Below are 20503 nucleotides of genomic sequence, written 5' to 3'. Positions count from 1 at the left end.
TTAGAATGGGAAAATGGAATAATGTATCTCTCTCTGCCTGACTGACCAATGTCTCCCACTGTGAACCTCTGAAGACCATCACCATTAGTATCAAGGCCATGCTATCCATAGCTAGCAATGGAGTGTACCAGGGATACCAGGAAGGCCCATTCCTGGATGACAGGTGACTTTTCCGATAGTGACTTTGACTCAGAAGGGGACTCCTTGGATAGTAAATGACTTTGACTCGAGAACTTCCCATTAGCTTTGCCAAACTTTCTTAGAACTTCCTGGGAATCCATGATAATTTAAGAGCCATCCTGTAAAAGACAAACTTTTCTCTAAGAAATGCAGCTTTGCATTGTGAATCATTAGGGAGAAGAATAAAATGAAAACCTATTTTCCTGCAAAACTTCTTTTCCAACTACGTCCACCTCATTAGATTGATGCCTTCCTTTTCTTTTGGAGCTGTGACTAGAGGGAAAATGTCCACTAAGTTGCTGATGACTTTCGGCAGCTTAATGAGTATGTTCTTTCCCAGAGCTTGTTAAGTTTCCATTGCTGACTTTACGTCTTTAGCCCAACCTTGCTACTTGAACACAGGCCTGGAATTCACCGACCATAATTTTATTTTCTTTAGGAGGTAAATGGCATCTAAAGAGAAGGATGTCACCAACTAAATCGCCAACCTCTTCCCAAATTGTAAGGCATGTTTTGGAAGCCATGTGCCCAGCGAGGACCAGCCATCAGTATTAGTCCTGGTGATATGTTTCTGGGTGGCAAGACAGAGGATGCAGCAGGAAGAACTCTGACTTCAGAGCCAAAATAGACCAAAATGTAAATATTACCTGGGGCATGCTGTGGGACGTAGGTCAGAAAGACAGTGTAGACCACTGTGTGAGAGCTGTCTGTCTGGATCAGACAGATCCTTTAGATTGGTCACTCACAAGCTATGCAATCCAATCTCTCTCACTCAAAGTTTCCTCATCTGTAAAATGGGGACAAAGTAGTAGCCTCCACAGGACTGTTCAGGAGAATAAGAACATTTATAGCCAAATTTATCTAGCACTTAATCTTTGCTAGACCTTGTTCCAAGTGCTTTATGCCATTGATTCATTTAATCTTAATTGTGACCCCCTATATTAAGTATTATCACCATCTCAATTTACAGATGAGGAATTGAAGTATAGAGAGATTGAGTGATTTATCGAAGGTCACACAACTGGTAGTTGGTAGGGTTGGAATTGAAACATAGGTAATTTTTCTCTAAAGTATGGACTCTCAGTCACTCCAATAGAATGCTGGTGGGTCCTTACCATATTTCTAGTCAAGAGTTAGTGCACTGCATAAATTATCATTCATCATTATCTTCTACATTATCTCCCCCAACATCACTGCTTCAACTCTATATATTTGTTTCTTAATCTACTGATTGGAACCAAGAAATGACTTCGTCTGGATTAAATGAAGCAATGGCCATAGAAGATGTATTGCCTGACTTAAAGGATGTCCTTATTAAATGCCAGTTTTCCAGGTAGCTATTTTCTGCTCTCCTCTTCTTTCTGCTGCCTTTTTTTCTTCTACTTTTCCTTCATCATAAAGTATTTGGTGCCTTGTGGACAGGATTCTTTTTTTTTTTTTTTTTAATTATACTTTAGGGTTTTAGGGTACATGTGCACAATGTGCAGGTTTGTTACATATGTATCCATGTGCCATGTTAATTTCCTGCACCCATTAACTCGTCATTTAGCATTAGGTGTATCTCCTAATGCTGTCCCTCCCCCCTCCCCCCACCCCACAACAGTCCCCGGAGTGTGATGTTCCCCTTCCTGTGTCCATGAGTTCTCATTGTTCAATTCCCACCTATGAGTGAGAACATGTGGTGTTTGGTTTTTTGTCCTTGCGATAGTTTACTGAGAATGATGTTTTCCAGTTTCATCCATGTCCCTACAAAGGACACGAACTCATCATTTTTTATGGCTGCATAGTATTCCATGGTGTATATGTGCCACATTTTTGAACAGGCAACCTACAGAATGGGAGAAAATTTTTGCAACCTACTCATCTGACAAAGGGCTAATATCCAGAATCTACAATGAACTCAAACAAATTTACAAGAAAAAAACAAACAACCCCATCAAAAAGTGGGCAGAGGACACGAACAGACACTTCTCAAAAGAAGACATTTATGCAGCCAAAAAACACATGAAGAAATGCTCATCATCACTGGCCATCAGAGAAATGCAAATCAAAACCACAGTGAGATACCATCTCACACCAGTTAGAATGGCCATCATTAAAAAATCAGGAAACAATAGGTGCTGGAGAGGATGTGGAGAAATAGGAACACTTTTACACTGTTGGTGGGACTGTAAACTAGTTCAACCATTGTGGAAGTCAGTGTGGCGATTCCTCAGGGATCTCGAACTAGAAATCCCATTTGACCCAGCCATCCCATTACTGGGTATATACCCAAAGGACTATAAATTATGCTGCTATAAAGACACATGCACATGTATGTTTATTGCAGCACTATTCACAATAGCAAAGAGTTGGAACCAACCCAAATGTCCAACAACAATAGACTGGATTAAGAAAATGTGGACAGGATTCTTAATGTTACTTCCTATACCTACAACCACTGGGCAGATGGTCACCCCTCCCCTATTCTCCCCTTCTCCATGGGAGAAGTGTTTCCCTGGTTAAGCATTCAATTCCACATAGGTGTTGTGTGAAATGTTACCTCGTCATGATTTTGCCTTAGTTTAGTTTTCTACAAGAAGTTCAAGATGAAGGCAAACAGGGTCCCTTTCTTTCTCAAAGAAATATTTTTTTTGGTGATGGGTGCAGTGGACATTTATCTTGCTTCATCCTATGGCTGCCCAACATCTGAACTCCCTTCCATGTGTGTGGGAGACTTTCCCATCTCAGGAGGCAGATCTGCCTCCTCATTGCATCTCTAGGGTAGGGGCTAGTGATCTAGGTTTGGCCAATCAATGCTAGTGATACAAAAAAGCAAGCAGAAGGCTAGCTGGTGACAATGGAGGTGGCAGCAACATTCAGCATTCAACTCTTATGGTGCTTGTTAAAGCTGTAGCATCTAGGCTTAGTGATGCTGGTAATAGGGTCCTTATAGGACCAATTCTGTGGTGTGATTTCAGGTGTCATTCTGCCTGCAGAACCCCTGAGCCTAGCATTCCAGCTCCCCCAGCAATTTTGGGAGTTAGTCAATATCATTTTCATAAGATAATTTTCTTTTTTTCCTTTTCTTTTCCTTTTTTTTTTGACACAGAGTCTCACTCTGTCACCCAGGCTGTAGTGCAGTAGTGTGATCTTGGCTCACTGCAGCCTCTGCCTCCTGGGTTCAAGCAATTCTCCTGCCGCAGCCTCCTGAGTAGCTGGAATTACAGGCGCTCAACACAACATCTGGCTAATTTTTTGTATTTTTAGTAGAGACTGGGTTTTGCCATGTTGGCCAGGTTGGTCTGGAACTCCTGACCTCAAGTGATCTGCCTGCCTTGACCTCCCAAAGTGCTGGGATTACAGGCATGAGCCATCATGCCCGGCTGCTTTTCATAAGATAATTTTCTCCAAATTTGTGTTGGAGAATTGTTTTCTGTGGCTTACAACAGGAACATTGATACCATGCAATAAGGTGTTGTGGAAAGCAGTATCAATCAAGTCCTAGAGCTTTTGCCTCTTTAGAAAGTTGACATGCTAAAAAGAACAGGTGGTTAGTAGCTGCAGCGGAGGTATTACTATTTAAATTCATCTGTTTTGTTTTTTATTGCACATTTATTGAGGGTCATTGCTGTGCCAGGCATTGGGCCAGGTGCTAAGGATATAGGATTGAGCAAAACAGATACTTCATGGACACACGGTGATAGGAAGTCCTAATTGCAGTGATCATCTGGCTGGTTTTGTCTGCATTTCAGGTTTTGTTTCATAATCATTTGCCTCCTTAGAAATTCAGAGAGTTACAATATAGACTGTTGTTTGATGTTAATCAATTAATTAATTTCCTATTTAGTTCTAAAGAGAATGTGAAGTGGCTTATCAAAAATACACAGATATAGTAAGATCAAAGAGTATCAAACAATAAAAACAGCATTTAGTAAAAAGGGAGCAGAGGATAAAAATCTTGACTGAAGACCATTAGAACAAGTTAACTCAGTACTCAGTGTGACTATTTAGACAAGAGGAAGACAAAGTGAGAAGACAGAGCCAGTTAAAAGAGCCTTTAAGAAAGGATGTCAGTTTCACAGGCGAAATCCAAGTTTTAAGAGAAATGTGCTTTTAGGTCCTCATGTAAGAGGTGCTGAACATTTTATATAATATGGAAATAGGGCTGGGCGTGGTGGCTCACGCCTGTAATCCCAACACTTTGGGGGGCCGAGGGGGTCGGATCATCTGAGATCAGGAGTTTGAGACCAGCCTGGCCAACATGAGGAAATCCCACCTTTACTAAAAAAAAAATACAAAAATTAGCTGGGCATGGTGGCGTGCACCTGTAATCCCAGCTACTCAGGAGGCTGAGGCAGGAGAATCGATGGAACCTGGGAGGTGGAAGTTGCAGTGAGCCGAGATCGCACCACTGCACTCCAGCCTGGGTGACAGAGCTAGACTCCATCTCAAAAAAAAAAAAAAAAAAGGAAATAGGAATCATTTGAATGCCTCTCTATCTGTGCCTGCTGTGAGTGCTGATGGCAAAATATCTATTAGATTATTGAGGGTCTGGAAGGGTGTGTGTGTGTGTGTGTGTGTCTGTATGTGTCTGTGTGTATTTGTGATGTCAGGGAGAAGCAGCACAGTTTCCCAAAGTGTTATTTCACTGTGATGGTAAAAAAAAGAAAAAAAAACCTGAAAGACTTATTTGGGTGACATTTAGTGTAATCTCATGGATAACTTACAGTATACAGTTTGCTTTCTCCAGTTGTTTTTAACAGGGACAGAAGCCCTGGTGAGAAAATGCATTCCCAGTGGGCATTTGTTGCCGACCCTATGGGGACTGTGTGAGGGCTAATCCTCACTCTCAACCTGCCTTTCCCAGCTGAAGTAGGTATTATGTCAGCAAGGGAAATGGAAGCCCCCTTTAACCTTTGTCCTCTCTTTTAAATTCCAAATTTATATGGGACAGCTCCTATCTTATAGGAAGACAAAGAATTTGATGACGTTGACATGATGATGGTGATAATAATGATATAATAACAAGTACTATGAGGCTGTGGAGGCAAGCTCCATGGAAGAGGATTCTTCCATGAAGAAAGGTTCTTCCCATGAAGCCCCTTCCATGTTGAAAACTGTGGCAGAGGACACATTCCAGGCTTAAGGGATACAGTAAGAAAGTTCATGGAGGTGGGGCAAGTACATGGAGCTTTGGATACCATTCAAAGAAGTTTGGATTTTATAAAAATGGTAGGTCGTTGAAAAATTTTGAGGAGGGCAATTCATGATATAATCTTCCTTATGTTTTAAGAGGCTATTTCTGTCAACAGTGTGGAGCTGTGTTGTTTAAAACAGTAGCCACTAGTCATATGTGGTTATGAAACGTGGTAGTGAAAAAATGTGGGTGGTCTGAACGGAAATGTGCTGTAAGTATAAAATACACACTGGATTTTGAAGCATTGGTACAAAAATATGTAAAAATACATCAATAATTTTTATGTTGATTACAAATTGAAACTATTTTTGGTATCTTCAGTTCAATAAAAATTAAAGTTAATTTCATTGGTTCCTTTTTATCTCAATAAAGCTACTAGAAATTTTAAAATTTCCTATGTGGCTTACATTTCTATTTGAAGGTGCCAGTGTGGAGGCTGGCTAGGAGAAGGAAAGAACCGAAGACCAGGAGAAGAGAGGAAACTATTGCAAAACCTTAGGCAAGAGATGTTGAGGGTCAGATCTAAGGCAGTGACTCTAGGAATGAACGGGAGAGGAGTGGTAAAAAAAAACAAAAAAAACAAAAAAAAAACTTTTAAAAATAGGACTAGACAAGAGTTTTTATGGGTGTGGGGATCCAAAAGAGGGAGTCAAGCTTGCAAGTCAAGTGTCTAGTCTAGGTGACTAAGAAGATGAGGGGGTGATGGTTTTAGGTTTTGCTGCATATGGGTTTCAAGGTGAACACATACACGTATGAAGCAATGAGGAAGTCAGGTGTGAAGCTCAAGAGGGGATGTGGTGAAGTTGTAGATCCAGGAGTCAATACCAGGAGGTGGTAGTAGGACAGAAATGCACCTGATCACTGGGCTCATTCAGACAAGGAGAAAGGGAAAACAGAATGAGAGCCAAGCACGGAGAATTGGGGGAAATGATGGAGGTTGGGACTCAGAATTTAAGATGTGGATAAAAGAAGACAAGCTTGACTGAGGCTGGCCAGGGAGGACCCAGAAGATCCTGGTACATGTAGACCAAAGGAGACCTTTTCAGATGGGACAAGTTTACACATGCAGGAAGAAGAGGTTGTTGAGTGAGGATGTCAGGCGTGTTGGGGTAGGCCTTTGACTGAGTCGCCTAAAAGCAGATGTCAAATTGCAAAAAGTCTAGGAGTGAGGAAGAGGATACTGTGGGTACAGGTGAGAACTACTGGGAGAAGTTTGGGCACTAGAGAAGGCTAATGGGGACTCGGAAGCAGGGGGTTGGAGGCAGGGGGCTGGGGGTGGGGGCAGGGGAAGCTCAGGGCTGAGGGCAAGGATTTTCAGGCAAAGGGTGAAGGAGGGAGAGGGTGCAGGTGGAAGAAGACTATAATGGATGGGAGCAAGGCCAAGAAAACGAACTGGTGCAGGAGGCATGTGAAAATCTCACAGCTGCGGGAGTCTTTCCTTTTTTGTTTGTTTTCAAACAAAAGCTTTTAAGCTACATCTCCTCAAGCCCATCCCAAGGATCCAACTCTGCCCGGGTTCCATTTGGGTAGGGCCTTCTTCAGGCAGAAGAAAGAGAAGGAGGCCCCTCTCAGAGCGTCTGCCTCTTTTGCACCCGACTGCTCCTGCTCAGAGGCCGCGGGAAGCTGCGGGGACAGGATGGTGCACCTCCCCAGTGCGCATAGGACTTGGGAGACTACACTCCTCCGGGCTGTATGAGCCTCGGGTCCGCCCAGATCTCTTATACTGTGGCACCTCCGCCCAGAGCCTGAAGAGAAGAGCAGCACCGCGTCCCTCCCGAACCCCGAGCTTCGGCTCAGGCTGCAGCGCCGGGCCTCCTCCGGCAGGGGCGCTGGGAACTCGCGGATGGCCGGCTCTCGTCCAGCGCCCGGTCCCGCGCCCACCTGGGCCTGCGGCGCTGGAACTTTTCTTGGGACTACCCGCTACGCCCTGTCTTTGGAAACCCACAGATGCCAGGACTCGCCCCATTCTGGGCCGGACGTTGTCGCTGGCTTGGTTCTTCGGCCCAGCCTCCCCCGTTGCTAATTGCCATTTTGGCACCGGGTGGAAAAGCAAGTTCAAGAGGGCGGGGGCTCTCGGGAATCGCTGGATGTCTTCTTCCTTGGGCAGCTTAGATTCTCAGGCGCCTCTTCTGCCTCCTCCATCCCTCTTGGCTCTTACCTGGCGCCCTTTCGCCTCCTCTCCTCTCTCTGTCTCTTCCTTTTGCACCATTCTCTCGCCGCTTTTCTCCTTCATCTTGTCTTTGCTCTCTTCTCCCTCTCCCCTTTTCCCTCTATTTTCTCCTTCATTCCTTCCTCTCACCTTTCTTCCCTCTCCGCGCATTCCCCTCCCTCTCGCTCCACTTTAACCATCTTCTAGAGAGGAGGAACTCTACTCCCGAAGGGGAAGAGCAGGGCTGGAGGCTGTCTCTCTCTCCCTAAGCCTCCTCCCTCCTGCCTGCTCCTTTCTTAATAGCTCCTCCTGTAGCTCCTCTAATCTCAGACTTTTCAACCCCTAGAAATCCCAGGGGCTTCTCGGAGGCGGCGGGCTACACCACATGTCCTGGGGCCTGTAAACCGCAGCTGGAAGTCGTCTTTGGGTTTAGCTCACTTCCCTTCAGCCCACCTAAAGTCTCCGTCTTCCTACGGTCACGAAGGGTCTCAGCTGCACCAAGCGCGCAGCTACATTCCTGCAGTGGCGGATTGGGAGCCAGATAAGCCCACGCGGCTCCCGCCCGAGTACCCTCTTAACTGGCGGCCGACCCTTTGAAACAATTGAGTCCGTTCAGAAACGGACTGGGGAGAGTGAGGGCACGACCTCAAAATCCTAGGCAGCAAAATGAGGTCTGGATCCTCCCTGGAAGAGCAGACATCTCGACTACTCTCTCGCCCCACCTCTGGCCGGGAGGTCCGGGCAAGGAGAGTCCCTCAACCGAGAATATCTGGCAAGTCCCCGATCCCGCCGGGGCCTTCCGCCTCTCTTCCCTCATCCCCTAGGAGGCTTTATCAGGTTCTAACCGCTAGTAGTGGGGGCCGTGGGTGTTCGGGGCGCCAAGAGGAGGGGGCTGCCGAGAGTGGCCTGCCTAGTTCTCAGCATTGCCTCTTTGACCACTCGCAGGCTCCTGGAAATGCAAACACAGCCCGTGCGTGATCCGCGCGCGACCAAAAGCCAAGCGCACACCTCCCGCCCCCGTCCCACTTGCCATCGCTCACACTAACACGCACACATGCTCGTGCAAACGCGCACGCACGGAACCGCGCGCCCCCTCACACCCAACCGCGCTCCCGGCCCGGCTCAGCCAGGTGCCCCCACGCGGCAGCGCCGGGTCTGCCCGCCAGCCCCCTGCGAACCTCTCGCCTCACGCCTGCCTGCCTGCGCGCACGCACGCGCACGCACGCATTCCCCGCGCCCCCGCGCGGGGGCGCAGGCCTCGTGTGGCGGGGTTTGGCCGGGAGCCGGCCGGGCCAGGGAGCAGCGAGCAGAGTCCCGGGTGCATCCCGCGCTTGGCTTCTGTGCGCAGCCTCCCGGAGCGGAGGCACCTGGCTCCCCCTCGGCTCTAGAACGCGAACAGTTGGCGTTGAGCACACAACTCCTCCTCCCTCTCCCCCGAGACCCCAGTACCCTCCCCGCGCGCCATCTCCCGCCCCTCATAACAGGCCCGAAGAGTAAACCCCTAAACGCGTCCAGAAGCGGCTCCCAACTCTTCGCCGGGAGCACGTTGGAGGTTGGATTTCGGAGAGACTCGGGATTGGGGTCTATTGTCGGCCCCTCCTGGATCCGGCTTGAGTTTCATATTTTAAGAAGATTTTCTTATTACCTTTTTTTACTCCTTTTTACCAAATTTCTGGAGGAGCTCAGTAGGGAAGATTGGGGGGAATCTGATTTTAAGAAAGAAAGCACCGAAGGGGCAATTATTATTTTTCCTCGGGTTTGGAATCACCCTCTGGACGAGAGAACGGGCGAGCGGGAGCTAGGAGGGAAGAGTGGAGAGGACCGGCGAGGCGCGCCAGCCGGAGCCACCTCCTTCCCGGCCGCCCCCTCCCCATTCCCCCTACACACACTAGCTCGCTCGCTCGCCGGCGCGCGCACACCCCCCGCGCCGGACCCGCACCTCGGCGGGCGCCACACACTCGGCAGCCCGAGCCGCGGTAGCCGCAGCGGGATGGAGGCGGCGCGCACGGAGCGCCCAGCAGGCTGGCCGGGGGCGCCGCTTGTCCGGACGGGGCTCCTACTCTTGTCTACGTGGGTCCTGGCCGGCGCCGAGATCACTTGGGACGCGACAGGCGGTCCCGGACGCCCAGCGGCCCCGGCTTCGCGGCCACCGGCGTTGTCTCCACTCTCGCCGCAGGCAGTGGCCAGCCAGTGGCCGGAGGAGCTGGAGACGGCGCGGAGAGCCGCCGTGCTGGGGCGCCGGGCCGGACCAGAGCTGCTGCCCCAGCAGGGCGGCGGCAGAGGCGGTGAGATGCAGGTGAAAGCCAGAGGGACGTCGCCCGCAGGCGAGCGGCGGGGCCGGGGCATCCCAGCTCCTGCCAAGCTTGGCGGCGCGAGGAGGAGTCGCCGGGCGCAGCCCCCAAGCACCCAGGAACGCGGGGACGCCTGGGCTACTGCTCCGGCCGATGGTTCCAGAGGAAGCCGTCCCCTGTCTAAGGGTTCCCGGGAGGAGGTGAAGGCGCCGCGGGCTGGGGGGTCGGCGGCTGAAGACCTCCGGCTGCCCAGCACCTCCTTCGCGCTGACCGGGGACTCGGCCCACAACCAAGCCATGGTGCACTGGTCGGGACACAACAGCAGCGTGAGTACCCACCCGGCGGCGGGTCCGCCTGTTTCCTGACACCGAAGGGGAATGGGGGGGGGCAGGAGCGGGGGACAGATAGTTCCTGGGGGGTCTAGGCGGGGGACGCCTCGACTTTTCGAGATAACAGGTTTGTCCGATTCCCCCCACGCCCCCAACAGGTTAATGGAGTTTGTTGTTAGACGCTGTGTGCGTTTGTTTACTGGAGACCCTAGGCTTCAGGCCGCGGGGAGGGGAGTGGAGGAAGGGGCTTCTTAAAGATGAGTGGGGGAGGGATCTGTGCTCACTTTCTCCCATACTTGGCTTGGAGGGTCAGTTTTCCTCTTTGCGGGGTGCTTGAATTCTTGGATGAGAAAAAGGGCTGACTTGGGGCAGGAGCCGCTGATCATACCGATTCCTGCGACTGCCCGGGCTCCCCCTACCCCCACCCGCCCGCTCCCGTCACGCGAAAGGGAACCCGGGAGGCCATTCGGACTCCCAGCCTCCTGCTCGCCTCGGGGTCGCTGCTTTCCGCTCCAGGCGCGCAGTCCTCCAGCCCAGGAGGGAGGCTCGGCCAAGTCGGCCCCAAGCCTTGGCCTTCAGGTAACCCCGGTTCCTCCTTCAAAGTCCAGGGAGCGGCCCTGGAAAGCCGTAGCAGAGGCGGTAAAAAAAAGTTTAAAGCGTGAGGCGAAATTCCACACCCATCCAGCGCCCATGCCACACCGCTCGCCCTCACGCACGCACAGACACACGGAAGTCGCTGAGCAGAAAACTCTCGCCTTCACCATTGCGTCCTGCGCCACAAACGGCTCCCTGAGCGGAGTTGGGTCCCTGAGCTTCCTGCACACCTCTCTACCCGCTTTTCCCCGCCACCGGGTTCTCCTGGATAAGGATGTACCGAGAGGTGGCGTCGTTGAACCCGGTCTGGCCGACTCCGGCGTTCCGAACTGGGCGCCCGACTGAGCATCGCGCCTGCCCGGCAGCTGCAGCGGCCCGCAGCGCGTGCCCGGAGGGGCTCCCCCTACCTCGCCGGCACCCAGAGCTGTACAGCCAAGCAAAGAAAAGGCGGGGGACAGGTTCCCACCATCTCCCCCACTTCCCTCCCTCCCGCGGTCCCTACTTCAGCCAGATTTGGAATATCCTTTTCCTCTTCTCTGGCTCCATGGTTCAGATCAGAACCTGGCGTTGGGGAGGGTGCACGCTCCAGGCGGAGGATGACGGGTGTCTGTACAAGCAGCCTTGGGGAATTGATTTGATAGGAACTCACCCCGCAACTCCCTGCCGTTTTGTATTTCTCTTCATGACTGGTGTTTGATAAGATTTCTCTGGGAAATTTTTGCCTTATTTTAACAGAGCCTGGGATGTCCAGGATTGGGTATCTAATAAGAGGAAAACGAGGGATCCGCAGAAGGTAGCACATAAGCAGTACCAAAGTGCAGATTTCTTGGTTTCTAATGATGCACAGCGCGGGCAGCCCAGCCTGGGTAGCCCATGCTGGGCTTGAAGGACAAGTGGAGTCCAGCTTCGCAGCGGCGCGGTGGCGGGCTTCATCTGCCTTGGATGAAGACCCCCGTAGCCTCGGGCTGACAGCTCTGGCTAGAGGGGTGGACAATGTGTGCCTTTGCAGGGCTGGGTGATTGAAGACTTCCAAGTCCCTTCCAAGAGGACTTGGATATGTGTGTGCTGGGGGGAGATTCTCTGACCTCAGGGTTGATTCTCTGACAGCAGGGGTTGTGAATCCCAACTTCATTTTAGTTTGATAATTAGGGTGTGCGTGTGTGTGTGTGTGTGTGTGTGTGTGTGTCTGTGTGTTGGGGTTCTTACTTGGTGATGTTTGGATAGGATGTGTGGAAGTAAATATATCCTAGGAAAAGGAGGATGTAATGTCTTCACATCTGTGGCTTTACTACTGCCACATTAGGACAATATAAATTCACCCTCCCTGAAGAGTTTTTCTGTGTCTCTGCTTTTATTTTAAGGATTATTTTTGAGTATTTACAAAGCCTCTGAAGATGGAACTTTAGAGAAAATGCTTCCTGCAAATAGCAGTTAACTGTGCATGGCCTTCTTTGCTCATCTTCAAAGCAGTTGTGCAGCAGAAGAGGTGGGGGGCAGGTCTGGCCCGTGCTTCCTGGGGAAATGACTCTTCAGTCAAATGACGGCCAAAGGGGTTTGGGGACTGGAGCAGTTGGGCTTGGAGTCCTTGGTGACAGCAATGAGATTGGACAATGTATGAACAGCCCCCAGGACTTATTGGTTGTGCTCTTGGCCAGCCTTACAGCCCATGCAAGAGTACCACAGGTGGACGTAGGGCCATGCACTATCCTCTCTCTCCAATCTAGGGAAGAACTGCCTCTTTAGCCCCTAGGCTGGACCTATCTCTTCTGACCACATTTTATAGGCAATACGAGAGAGACATCCTTGATTATGAGGTCTGTGAGCCTCTGTAAAGAAGATGGAGAAGCATACTCACATGGCCCTGTCTTTGAGACTTTAAGGAAATCTCCTGGAGAGTCACTGGGAAACCAGTTTCAGCAACATTTACCCAGTTGATTTTTCTCCTGTCGCCCTTTCCTGATGGCAGGAAAAGAAGGTGTTGTAAATAAAAGCCAGGGTGAAGAGTGATGAGGATGAGGACACTTTGGGAAAATTCCTTCATCATTGGTTTCAAAGGGGAGGGAGATGTCCATAAAACAGAGAACATGGGGCTTAGCTCCAGGCTCTTCTGACATGGAAAGAGAATTTTATCTTTTCTTCTGGCTTCTGGAGTATTAGACATGTCCTTCTTCAGGAGGCCACCAGTTTAATTTTTAACACAACGAGGGTTTCCTTGCTCTTCTTCCAGGTGTCTCTGATGCACCTGATTACTTGATATGAGTTCCCTTTTCGGGAGCGTTTTCAGTAACCCTATGAAATTGAAAATTGAACTCCATTCTGACTGAGTTTACAGTCAGGGATGCAGGGTGGGACATGTAGGAGAAGGGCCTTCAGCCCACCCCATTGGTCCAGTGTGTGCCCCAGGTGGTTGAGGGTACAGGAGGAGACCTTTGACCAAGGCTTGGGGTGGGTATTTGCCTTGGTCCCAGGACTGAGAAGAGATGGCTTTGGGGGCAAAGGAGAAGGAGTGCAACGGGCTTTGGGCAAAGGAATCAGGAGGGCATGGGGTCTGGGCACCACCTCTGACCATGTTGCCTGCCAGGTGCTCTGGCTGGAAAGTGAGTGGACTTGGCCTTGGAGCCTTTACTCTAGAGGAGCGATTTGCTATTTTTTCTCTCCAGTTGCCTCCAGCTGGAATCCTGGTGATTAATGGGTTAGAGAGTGTTTCACAAACACCCAGAGGGAGCCCAGTCCCCGTGGCTTACAGGGAAACAGAAAAACACATTATTCTGTCCTTTTCCTTCAAATGAAAGAAGAAGCCTCCCTGCTTGCTCAGTGAGTTGGCAAATGGCTCTGTAGAGTGGAAAGTTGTGAAGGCACAGTCCACTTCTCCACACCCCCTCCTCCTTGGATTAACCCTTCATGGGGCCCCCCATTCCTGGTGCCGAGGTGAAAACACTGCATCTACCCTGACATTGGTCCTCATTTCCTTCCAGCAGCACACTCGAAGTGGCAGCAATTTGCAGGTTGCTGCCCCTGCAGTGTATCTGCTTGGAATACTTGCCAGGTAGTTCTCAATTAATGTGCCCAACACTGCATCTTGGTGAAGAGAAATGGGGAGATGCTGATATTTCTAGGCCCTCCCAGATCGCCCTGCCCTGAGCATACTAGTAGGTGTAACACACAGATTCTCCCAGGCAGGATTTCCTACCCTTAACTAATTCAGCTGGACTGTGTTCTAAAATATTTACTCCTAATGTGCAAAATAGTGACAGATTTGATCAGATTAATTGTATTTCACTCACTGGATCATCTGATTGTGGCTCCCAAACAGATTTTTCAAATAGCTTTTGGCTGGGTTGCCTTGTCTTCGTCGTCCCTGCTCACAGTTCCTGTGTCACAATATCTTAATACATTCTGCCTTTTTGGAGGCTTAATAAAGAAGCCTGCCACGGAAGCCATTCTTCAGGGTTTTGCCAAAAAAAATTGTTTTCAATTAGTATTACAAGGGGAAACCATCTCAGTTGAGATGTAGCTGGGAAATGCATGGGGACATAATGGCACTAATTGCTCCTGGTCATTGTTGGTCTGAGGGGCCATGGGGAGAGGAGGAGCTGGGGACAGGCTATTTATCTGCTCTGTGATTTCTCTGATGGCTGGATTACAGGGTGTGATTTCCTTCTCAGATCCTTCAGTGATTGCTAAGGTGAGCAGAAGTTGCAGACTCCTTAATTGGGAGGCCTGATTTAATGATTACAGAAATGCAGTGGCTGGAACTTGCTTTGTAGCTGGCAAAGAAGGAATGCCGGGAAGTGGCTTCTCCAGTGGTGTTGGATTTAAGGGAAGGGGAGTTGGTGACTTCGGTGGCAGGAAGGCTCAGTGGACAGAAGGGAAAATTGCTTTTTCCTTGGGCTGTGTAAATCTATTGTCAGTGAAGGAATCCTGGAACTGGTCGATCTGTGGGCCCTGAATCATCTCATAAGGAGCAGAGAGGTGCGACAAAGCAGACACTCTGTGATAGAAAGATTTGGCTGGAGACTAGTGGTTTATCCAAGGCTAGGTACAGATTGGCTAAGTCACTTAAGGCCTGTGGCTTGACCTACCTGTTGATTTCCCGCTTTCTGCCTTCTTTTGGCCTCGGCTGGTTTGAGATACTTCCCTTATAGGGAGAAAATGTCAAAGGATGATTCTGCAGTAAGTCTGAAGGAGAAAAGGGGCCTTGTGGAGGAGGAGGTGGGAAATACAGAATGTGAGTGCCTAGTGGGTCACTAGGCAGTTCTGGTAAGCAAAACTGGCTCTGTGGGATGGATCGAATTTGGCTAACCAAGTTTATTCTCCTGGTGTTGTGGGTAACTGAGAAAAGGCTCTGGATAGGGCTCTGACTTTGTTAGTAGTCAGTGGAGATGAGGCAGCTTTGCCTTACACATGGTTGGCACTTGATAATGTTTGACTGAGTGAATGAAAGACAGTCTCAAGTCTCATCAAGCAGAGGCTATAAAGGAATTAGAAATTGTTGTTGCCTGGGATAGCAATGATTTCAGAACTTGACAGCTACTATAGCCAGGAATGTTTCATTCATTTTGTCTACATTCTGGCTTGAGGAACTTCGGTTTCTTAAATTCAAATCCAGAGTCCATTAGCCTGGCATTCAAGGCTATGTATGTCCCAGGTCTACTTCTCCAACTTTGGATTTGACTCTTCCCTGATTGACTCCTGCATTCTGGCGAGGGCAGCGTCTTCATTGTCCCAAGCACCTTGAGGTCTCTTCCACTTGGGGTACCCTTCTTTCTTGATGAAAGGGCACCTATTATTCATAGCTCAGTTCAACATTCAGACTCAGTGGTTCTATGAAACTTTCCTTAGAAGCATTTATTTCTCTTTTCCTCTACTTGTTTATAGAATTTGCAGAATGCACCACACATTTGGTCATATTTAGTTTAGTACTTACTTTAGTCTTATATTATTTGGTGAGTGTTTTGAGGGTAAGAGCTGAAATAATTAAAACAGCAACCCCTCCCTCCAATCACCATCAAGTGTGAGTTCTGTTCTTCTCATCCATGCCTGGCAGCATGTGCCGTAGGGTAGTACATAGCTCAGTAATACTGAACCCACCTGGGGAGTTGGACCGTACCTTAGCTGCAGGGTAAGAGGAGAGGAAAGATCATTTTGGCCTAAGATAATTAACAGGTTAACACTGTCTCTTAATAACACTGAGTGTAGAAAACTGGTGTGTTATTTCATATATGAATGTTAACATAAGATTCAGAGGGATCTCTATGCTACTTAGTAAGAGGATAGAAATAAGGACTAGTTAACAATCTTGGCTTCTCATGCACTTCAGAGATCAGATGGACACCCCCATAAGGCATTCATCCATTTTCTGAGTGCTTCCTGTGTATGTGGCATTGTCCTAGAAACTGTGGGGTTGGTAGAAGTGTGATAGAGAGGAGACAAAGAAGGATGAGACAGCATTTGCCTCATGGTCCTGCTGACATGCTTTGGATGTGAGACTGCTCTTCTGTAAAGTTAAATAACACATGACAACAAGACAGATGCCATGGGGTGATATGTGGTTAATTGTCAAGTGATCGTTTCAGGCTATGAGCTCGCAGAAGAGAGGATCCCTGTGGGACATACTACAGGAATTTGAGACTTGCAGAATGTCAAGGCTGGAAGTGTACTTGGGAATTGTCTTCATCAAATCACTCATGATAGAGATGAGGATATGAAGCTTAGACAGAAACATGGCAGCCGACCTTGGACCCTGCTTATTTTTTTTTCTCTTGGAAGAGCCATCCCCTCTTCCCACCCATTTTTCTCCTTTCTTCTCAGGTTAACAGAGCATTTTCCTTCTAAGAGGATTTGTGTGTTTTCACTCTGGTGAGGTGCCCATTTTATAGGTAGGGTAGACTGAGGCCCCAGGATGGGTATCATATGAGGCTAGACAGAGACATTTAGGAATAGATTCTTTCCTTCTGTTCTGGGCCATGCTCTATAGTCACCCTGCCCACCCACCACGGTGGCTGCAGACAATGAATAACAAGCTAGTTAATGTTGGACAAGCTGTATCTTACTAACCATTGTTAATGGGGGCCTCTTGTGAGTCACCTCGTTATTTGAGTTAGTGAGTGAATCAAGCCTAGTTACATCACAACCAGGAATATTTTGCTCATTTATTTTGATCAGTGTAGTTTGGATTTAATTATTTATGGAAATACTGTTGTTTATAGTACACTAATAAATGTTCTATAGTAAATTTGGAAAAAATTATGGTGTCTAAGAACCTCAGGATTGCACAGGTTGTCTTCTGCTATTGAGTGCATGCAGGGAATCAGAGGAAGCCATCCCTGCTTGGTTGAGATGAGAGGGTCCTGCAGCAGAGTGGGGCCAGCAGGGTTCTTGGTCAGTAAAACTGTGCCCTTGGCTAAGTAGGGGACTGTTACTTGGCATGCATTGGAAAGAGAAGAAACCTTCTTTAGGGGAAAAACTGGAAATAAAGCTATGTAGGATAATCAAGGATTCTATTGGGTTGTGGGATTATTTAGTATGGGTATATGGTACAACTTGTGTGAATTCATATTTGTGGAGAGATTTCATCATGAATGCAATCCTTTTCTAGATTTGTTGAGAACAGATAGACTGGGAACCTGAAACAGGCCACATACTAAATAAGATAATGGATTTTGCAGCCAGTGCCTGGGTTCAAGTCCTGTCTCTGTTTCTTAATAGCTGTGTGACATTGGGCAAGTTGTTACCCTCTCGGCTGTTTCTTCATCTGAAAAAAGGGGGTGATTATATAGTATCTCTACCTTGGGCTGTTGTAAGAATTAAGCGAGACTATACAGGGCAGAGTGCTTAAAAGTAGTGCCTGACCCATTTGTAGCAAGCACTCAAGATACTTTAGTTTAGTTGTTATTTTTATATCTGGAAGGGGCCTTCCCTTAATTTTCAGATGGAAATGTTGAAGCAGAGGGAGGAGGCACTTGCTCAAAGTTTCCCAGTGAGCTGATGGCAAGGCCTTGGCTAGAACCCAGTTCTCATCAAGATGCTCATTTCAACCACCTCCCATAGTTCATGCTTCCAGTCAATGAGTCTTTGCCATGTCTATCTTTTATGTCATGCTAAAGTAGACATTGAAAAGGATCTAGACGTGAATGAGTGGGGACCTGTATTCTTGAAATTCATACTCAGAATTTGTAATAGAAACAGAATCATATTCATTAGATGATTACACTAATAAGCTATGAATAAGTTTAACATTATTACAGGGCTTTTATTGCATGGAGAGTTAAGGGATCCAAAAAGATGAAGAGTAACTTCTCTCAGATTGGGCATCCATGATACAACTCACAGCTAATCAAGGGAGACTTCTTGAGGGAAGTGAGTAAAGTGTGTAGCTTCTAGAACATTGGAGAACACTGGGTTGCTGGGGCTGGTTGGCAAGCAACCCAGTCTTGTGCCAAAGACTCATCTATGCCAAAGTCATGGGCTAGACCTCACTGTTACATTTTTCCTCTCCTCTTCTGTATTTGTGCCTGTTGTGAAATGGGCATATCACATGGATTGGAGATATCTGTAGAGTATCTGCAGCCTGTTCCCCAGAATTATCACACTGGTACAATCCACTACTTTGTGGTGATCTATACCCATAGAGTTGTAGGCTTGAGTTCCCTTTTTGCCTTCACCCTATGTACCAGGAGTGGAACCTGAGAGCCCTGCGTAGACACTAGAGGGAGTGTTGCCCTGGGAAAGAAGTAAAAATAAATAGGATGAAATAACAAGACAATGCTGCACCAGGAATTGTTCCGAAGGAGGGAAGATGAAAAGTAGCCTGTAAGTGAATTGTGTAGGGGTTGTATGATGATCCATAGATGAATAATCATTTGGCAGCAGGGCAGTTTTCAATACTGGAGGGCTGATCATTCAGCCTCTTCCTACAGAAAAAAGGGGAGTAGATGCAAACACGTTCATTCAGCAGTTAGATACTCAGACCATTAATGACTGAACTAACACTCTACGAATAGATTCTGCTGGAAGTGATGCTTAGGCTAGGTTCTCCCATCTCTTCTGTGTTTCCTTCCTTTTTGCTTCCTTGCTCTCTTGTATCTGGTGGTTAGTCAATAGGTGCTTATTGAGTTGAACAGAATAAATACTTGCTTAAATACTTAAAAGTGCCTGGGTAAAGAACAAGTGTCTTAGGGATGGAGTAGTGCCTGGCCTGCTGTTGCTGGCCTGGGGTCTGCACCCTGGGACATTGCGGCTGTCTCTCATAGGCTCTCAGGTCCCACATGCCTGACATCCTCCCAAAAGCCTTTTTGACATCTATGGTGAGGTAGGCAGTTTCTCATTCAGATGGTTAGAGTCAGGTTAAAGATTACACTGCTGCATAAGAAATAAACTTTTTCTTTTAAAAATCTGTTCTCAGTGGGAGATGAAGAACAATTACTGAGTTGAACATTTTCAAGACTAGAAAAATAGCTCAAGCTGCCATATCTGAATGTGATTACACATAGTGGGGGAACTTGTCTACATTAAGAGTTCTGAGACAATGAAGCTGTTGACACAGAGAAACTTGTTTTCCAGAGTGGTAGTGGAAGAGGAGAGTATCCTTAGTGGTGAAAGAGTTGCTTATCTCACTGTGTTGCTTTCAGTGTTATTCATGCTTGAAAGCAAACTTTTGTTTGAAAGATTTCTCAAAACTCTAAAGCGTCTTTTCTGTCATAAGAAGGTCCCTAAGCCACAGCAACCTTGAACAAGTCTCTAAGCCGTACTTTCACTGGCTGTAAAATGATGATAATACTGGACTTGCAGGATTGTTGTGAATCTTAGAGATGATTCCTATAAAGGGCCTAGCATAATAGGCTATTTTAACATAAGAATGTTAATTTTTGTAATTCCAGTACTTTGGGAGGCTGAGGCGGGTAGATCACTTGAGGTCAGGAGTTTGAGACTAGCCTGGCCAACATAGTGAAACCTCCGGGCTCTACTAAAAAAAAAAAAAAAAAAAAAAAAAAAAATTAGCTGGGCATGGTGGCACATGCCTTTAATCCCAGATACATGGGAGGCTCAGGCTGGAGAATCTCTTGAACTCAGGAGGTAGGGGTTGCAGTGAGCCAGGATGATGCCATTGCATTCCCCAGCCTGGGTGACAGAGTGAGACTCCATCTCAAAAAAAAAAAGAATGTTAATTCTCATTTGGAGATCTGTTGGCACTCTACCTGTATTCCCGGGGTGTTCCTTTGCTCTGCATGCTGGCCTGATTTCCAACCACCAGCACCAGGGACCAGCTTTCCCTGGCCACTATAGCTTGCTTTGATCACACAAGGTACAGGCTGGAAGAGTCAAGGAATTAATGCCTGTGAGGGAGCAGGGAGCAGCCACTACCAATGACTGGTGGGAGTTGATGGATAAATATCCAGCCCCCTTGACCACTGGGGTTGGCTAACTCTGAGACATGTTTCCTTCATGGTCTCCCAGCGCTTCCTGTGGGATTAAACCCAAGTTTTAAATATGTTTTAAATGTGTGTGTGTGTTTTAAATGGGTGCATTATTAGTAAGGAGAGAGCCTGCAAGTGTGATATTAAAAAATGGAAAATGCTTCTTTCAAGCATGCCTAGATTTGGTCTTACTTCAAGCAGATGTATTTTCATTCATTCTTTCACTCATTCATTCAATAATTTGTTTGCTTAGTATGATGCCAGTTATTTGAATTTTCTGGGATTCAGTTTCCTCACCTATAAAATGAAAAAGTTGCAAAAATTGGTGCAGCTCATCTTACCACAAAGTAGATGTGATATTAGGT

General features: G+C 47.7%; 1 protein-coding gene across 1 annotated transcript in view; it reads left to right on the top strand.

Annotated features, from left to right (window-relative positions):
• Window positions 1-8966: 8966 nt before the first annotated feature.
• SORCS3 (sortilin related VPS10 domain containing receptor 3) overlaps window positions 8967-20503 on the top strand; it is a 630771-nt gene continuing 619234 nt past the window's right edge. The window contains exon 1 of the mRNA XM_032178305.2: window positions 8967-10125. Coding sequence (XP_032034196.1) covers window positions 9499-10125 — 627 coding nt within the window. The 5' untranslated portion in view covers window positions 8967-9498. The remainder of the gene's footprint in view (window positions 10126-20503) is intronic.

This window comes from Hylobates moloch, unplaced genomic scaffold, assembly GCF_009828535.3.
Source record: "Hylobates moloch isolate HMO894 unplaced genomic scaffold, HMol_V3 SCAFFOLD_3, whole genome shotgun sequence".
Classification (NCBI taxonomy): domain Eukaryota; kingdom Metazoa; phylum Chordata; class Mammalia; order Primates; family Hylobatidae; genus Hylobates; species Hylobates moloch.
Note: the sequence above shows the minus strand (reverse complement) of the source record. Positions and strands in the feature narration are given on the sequence as shown.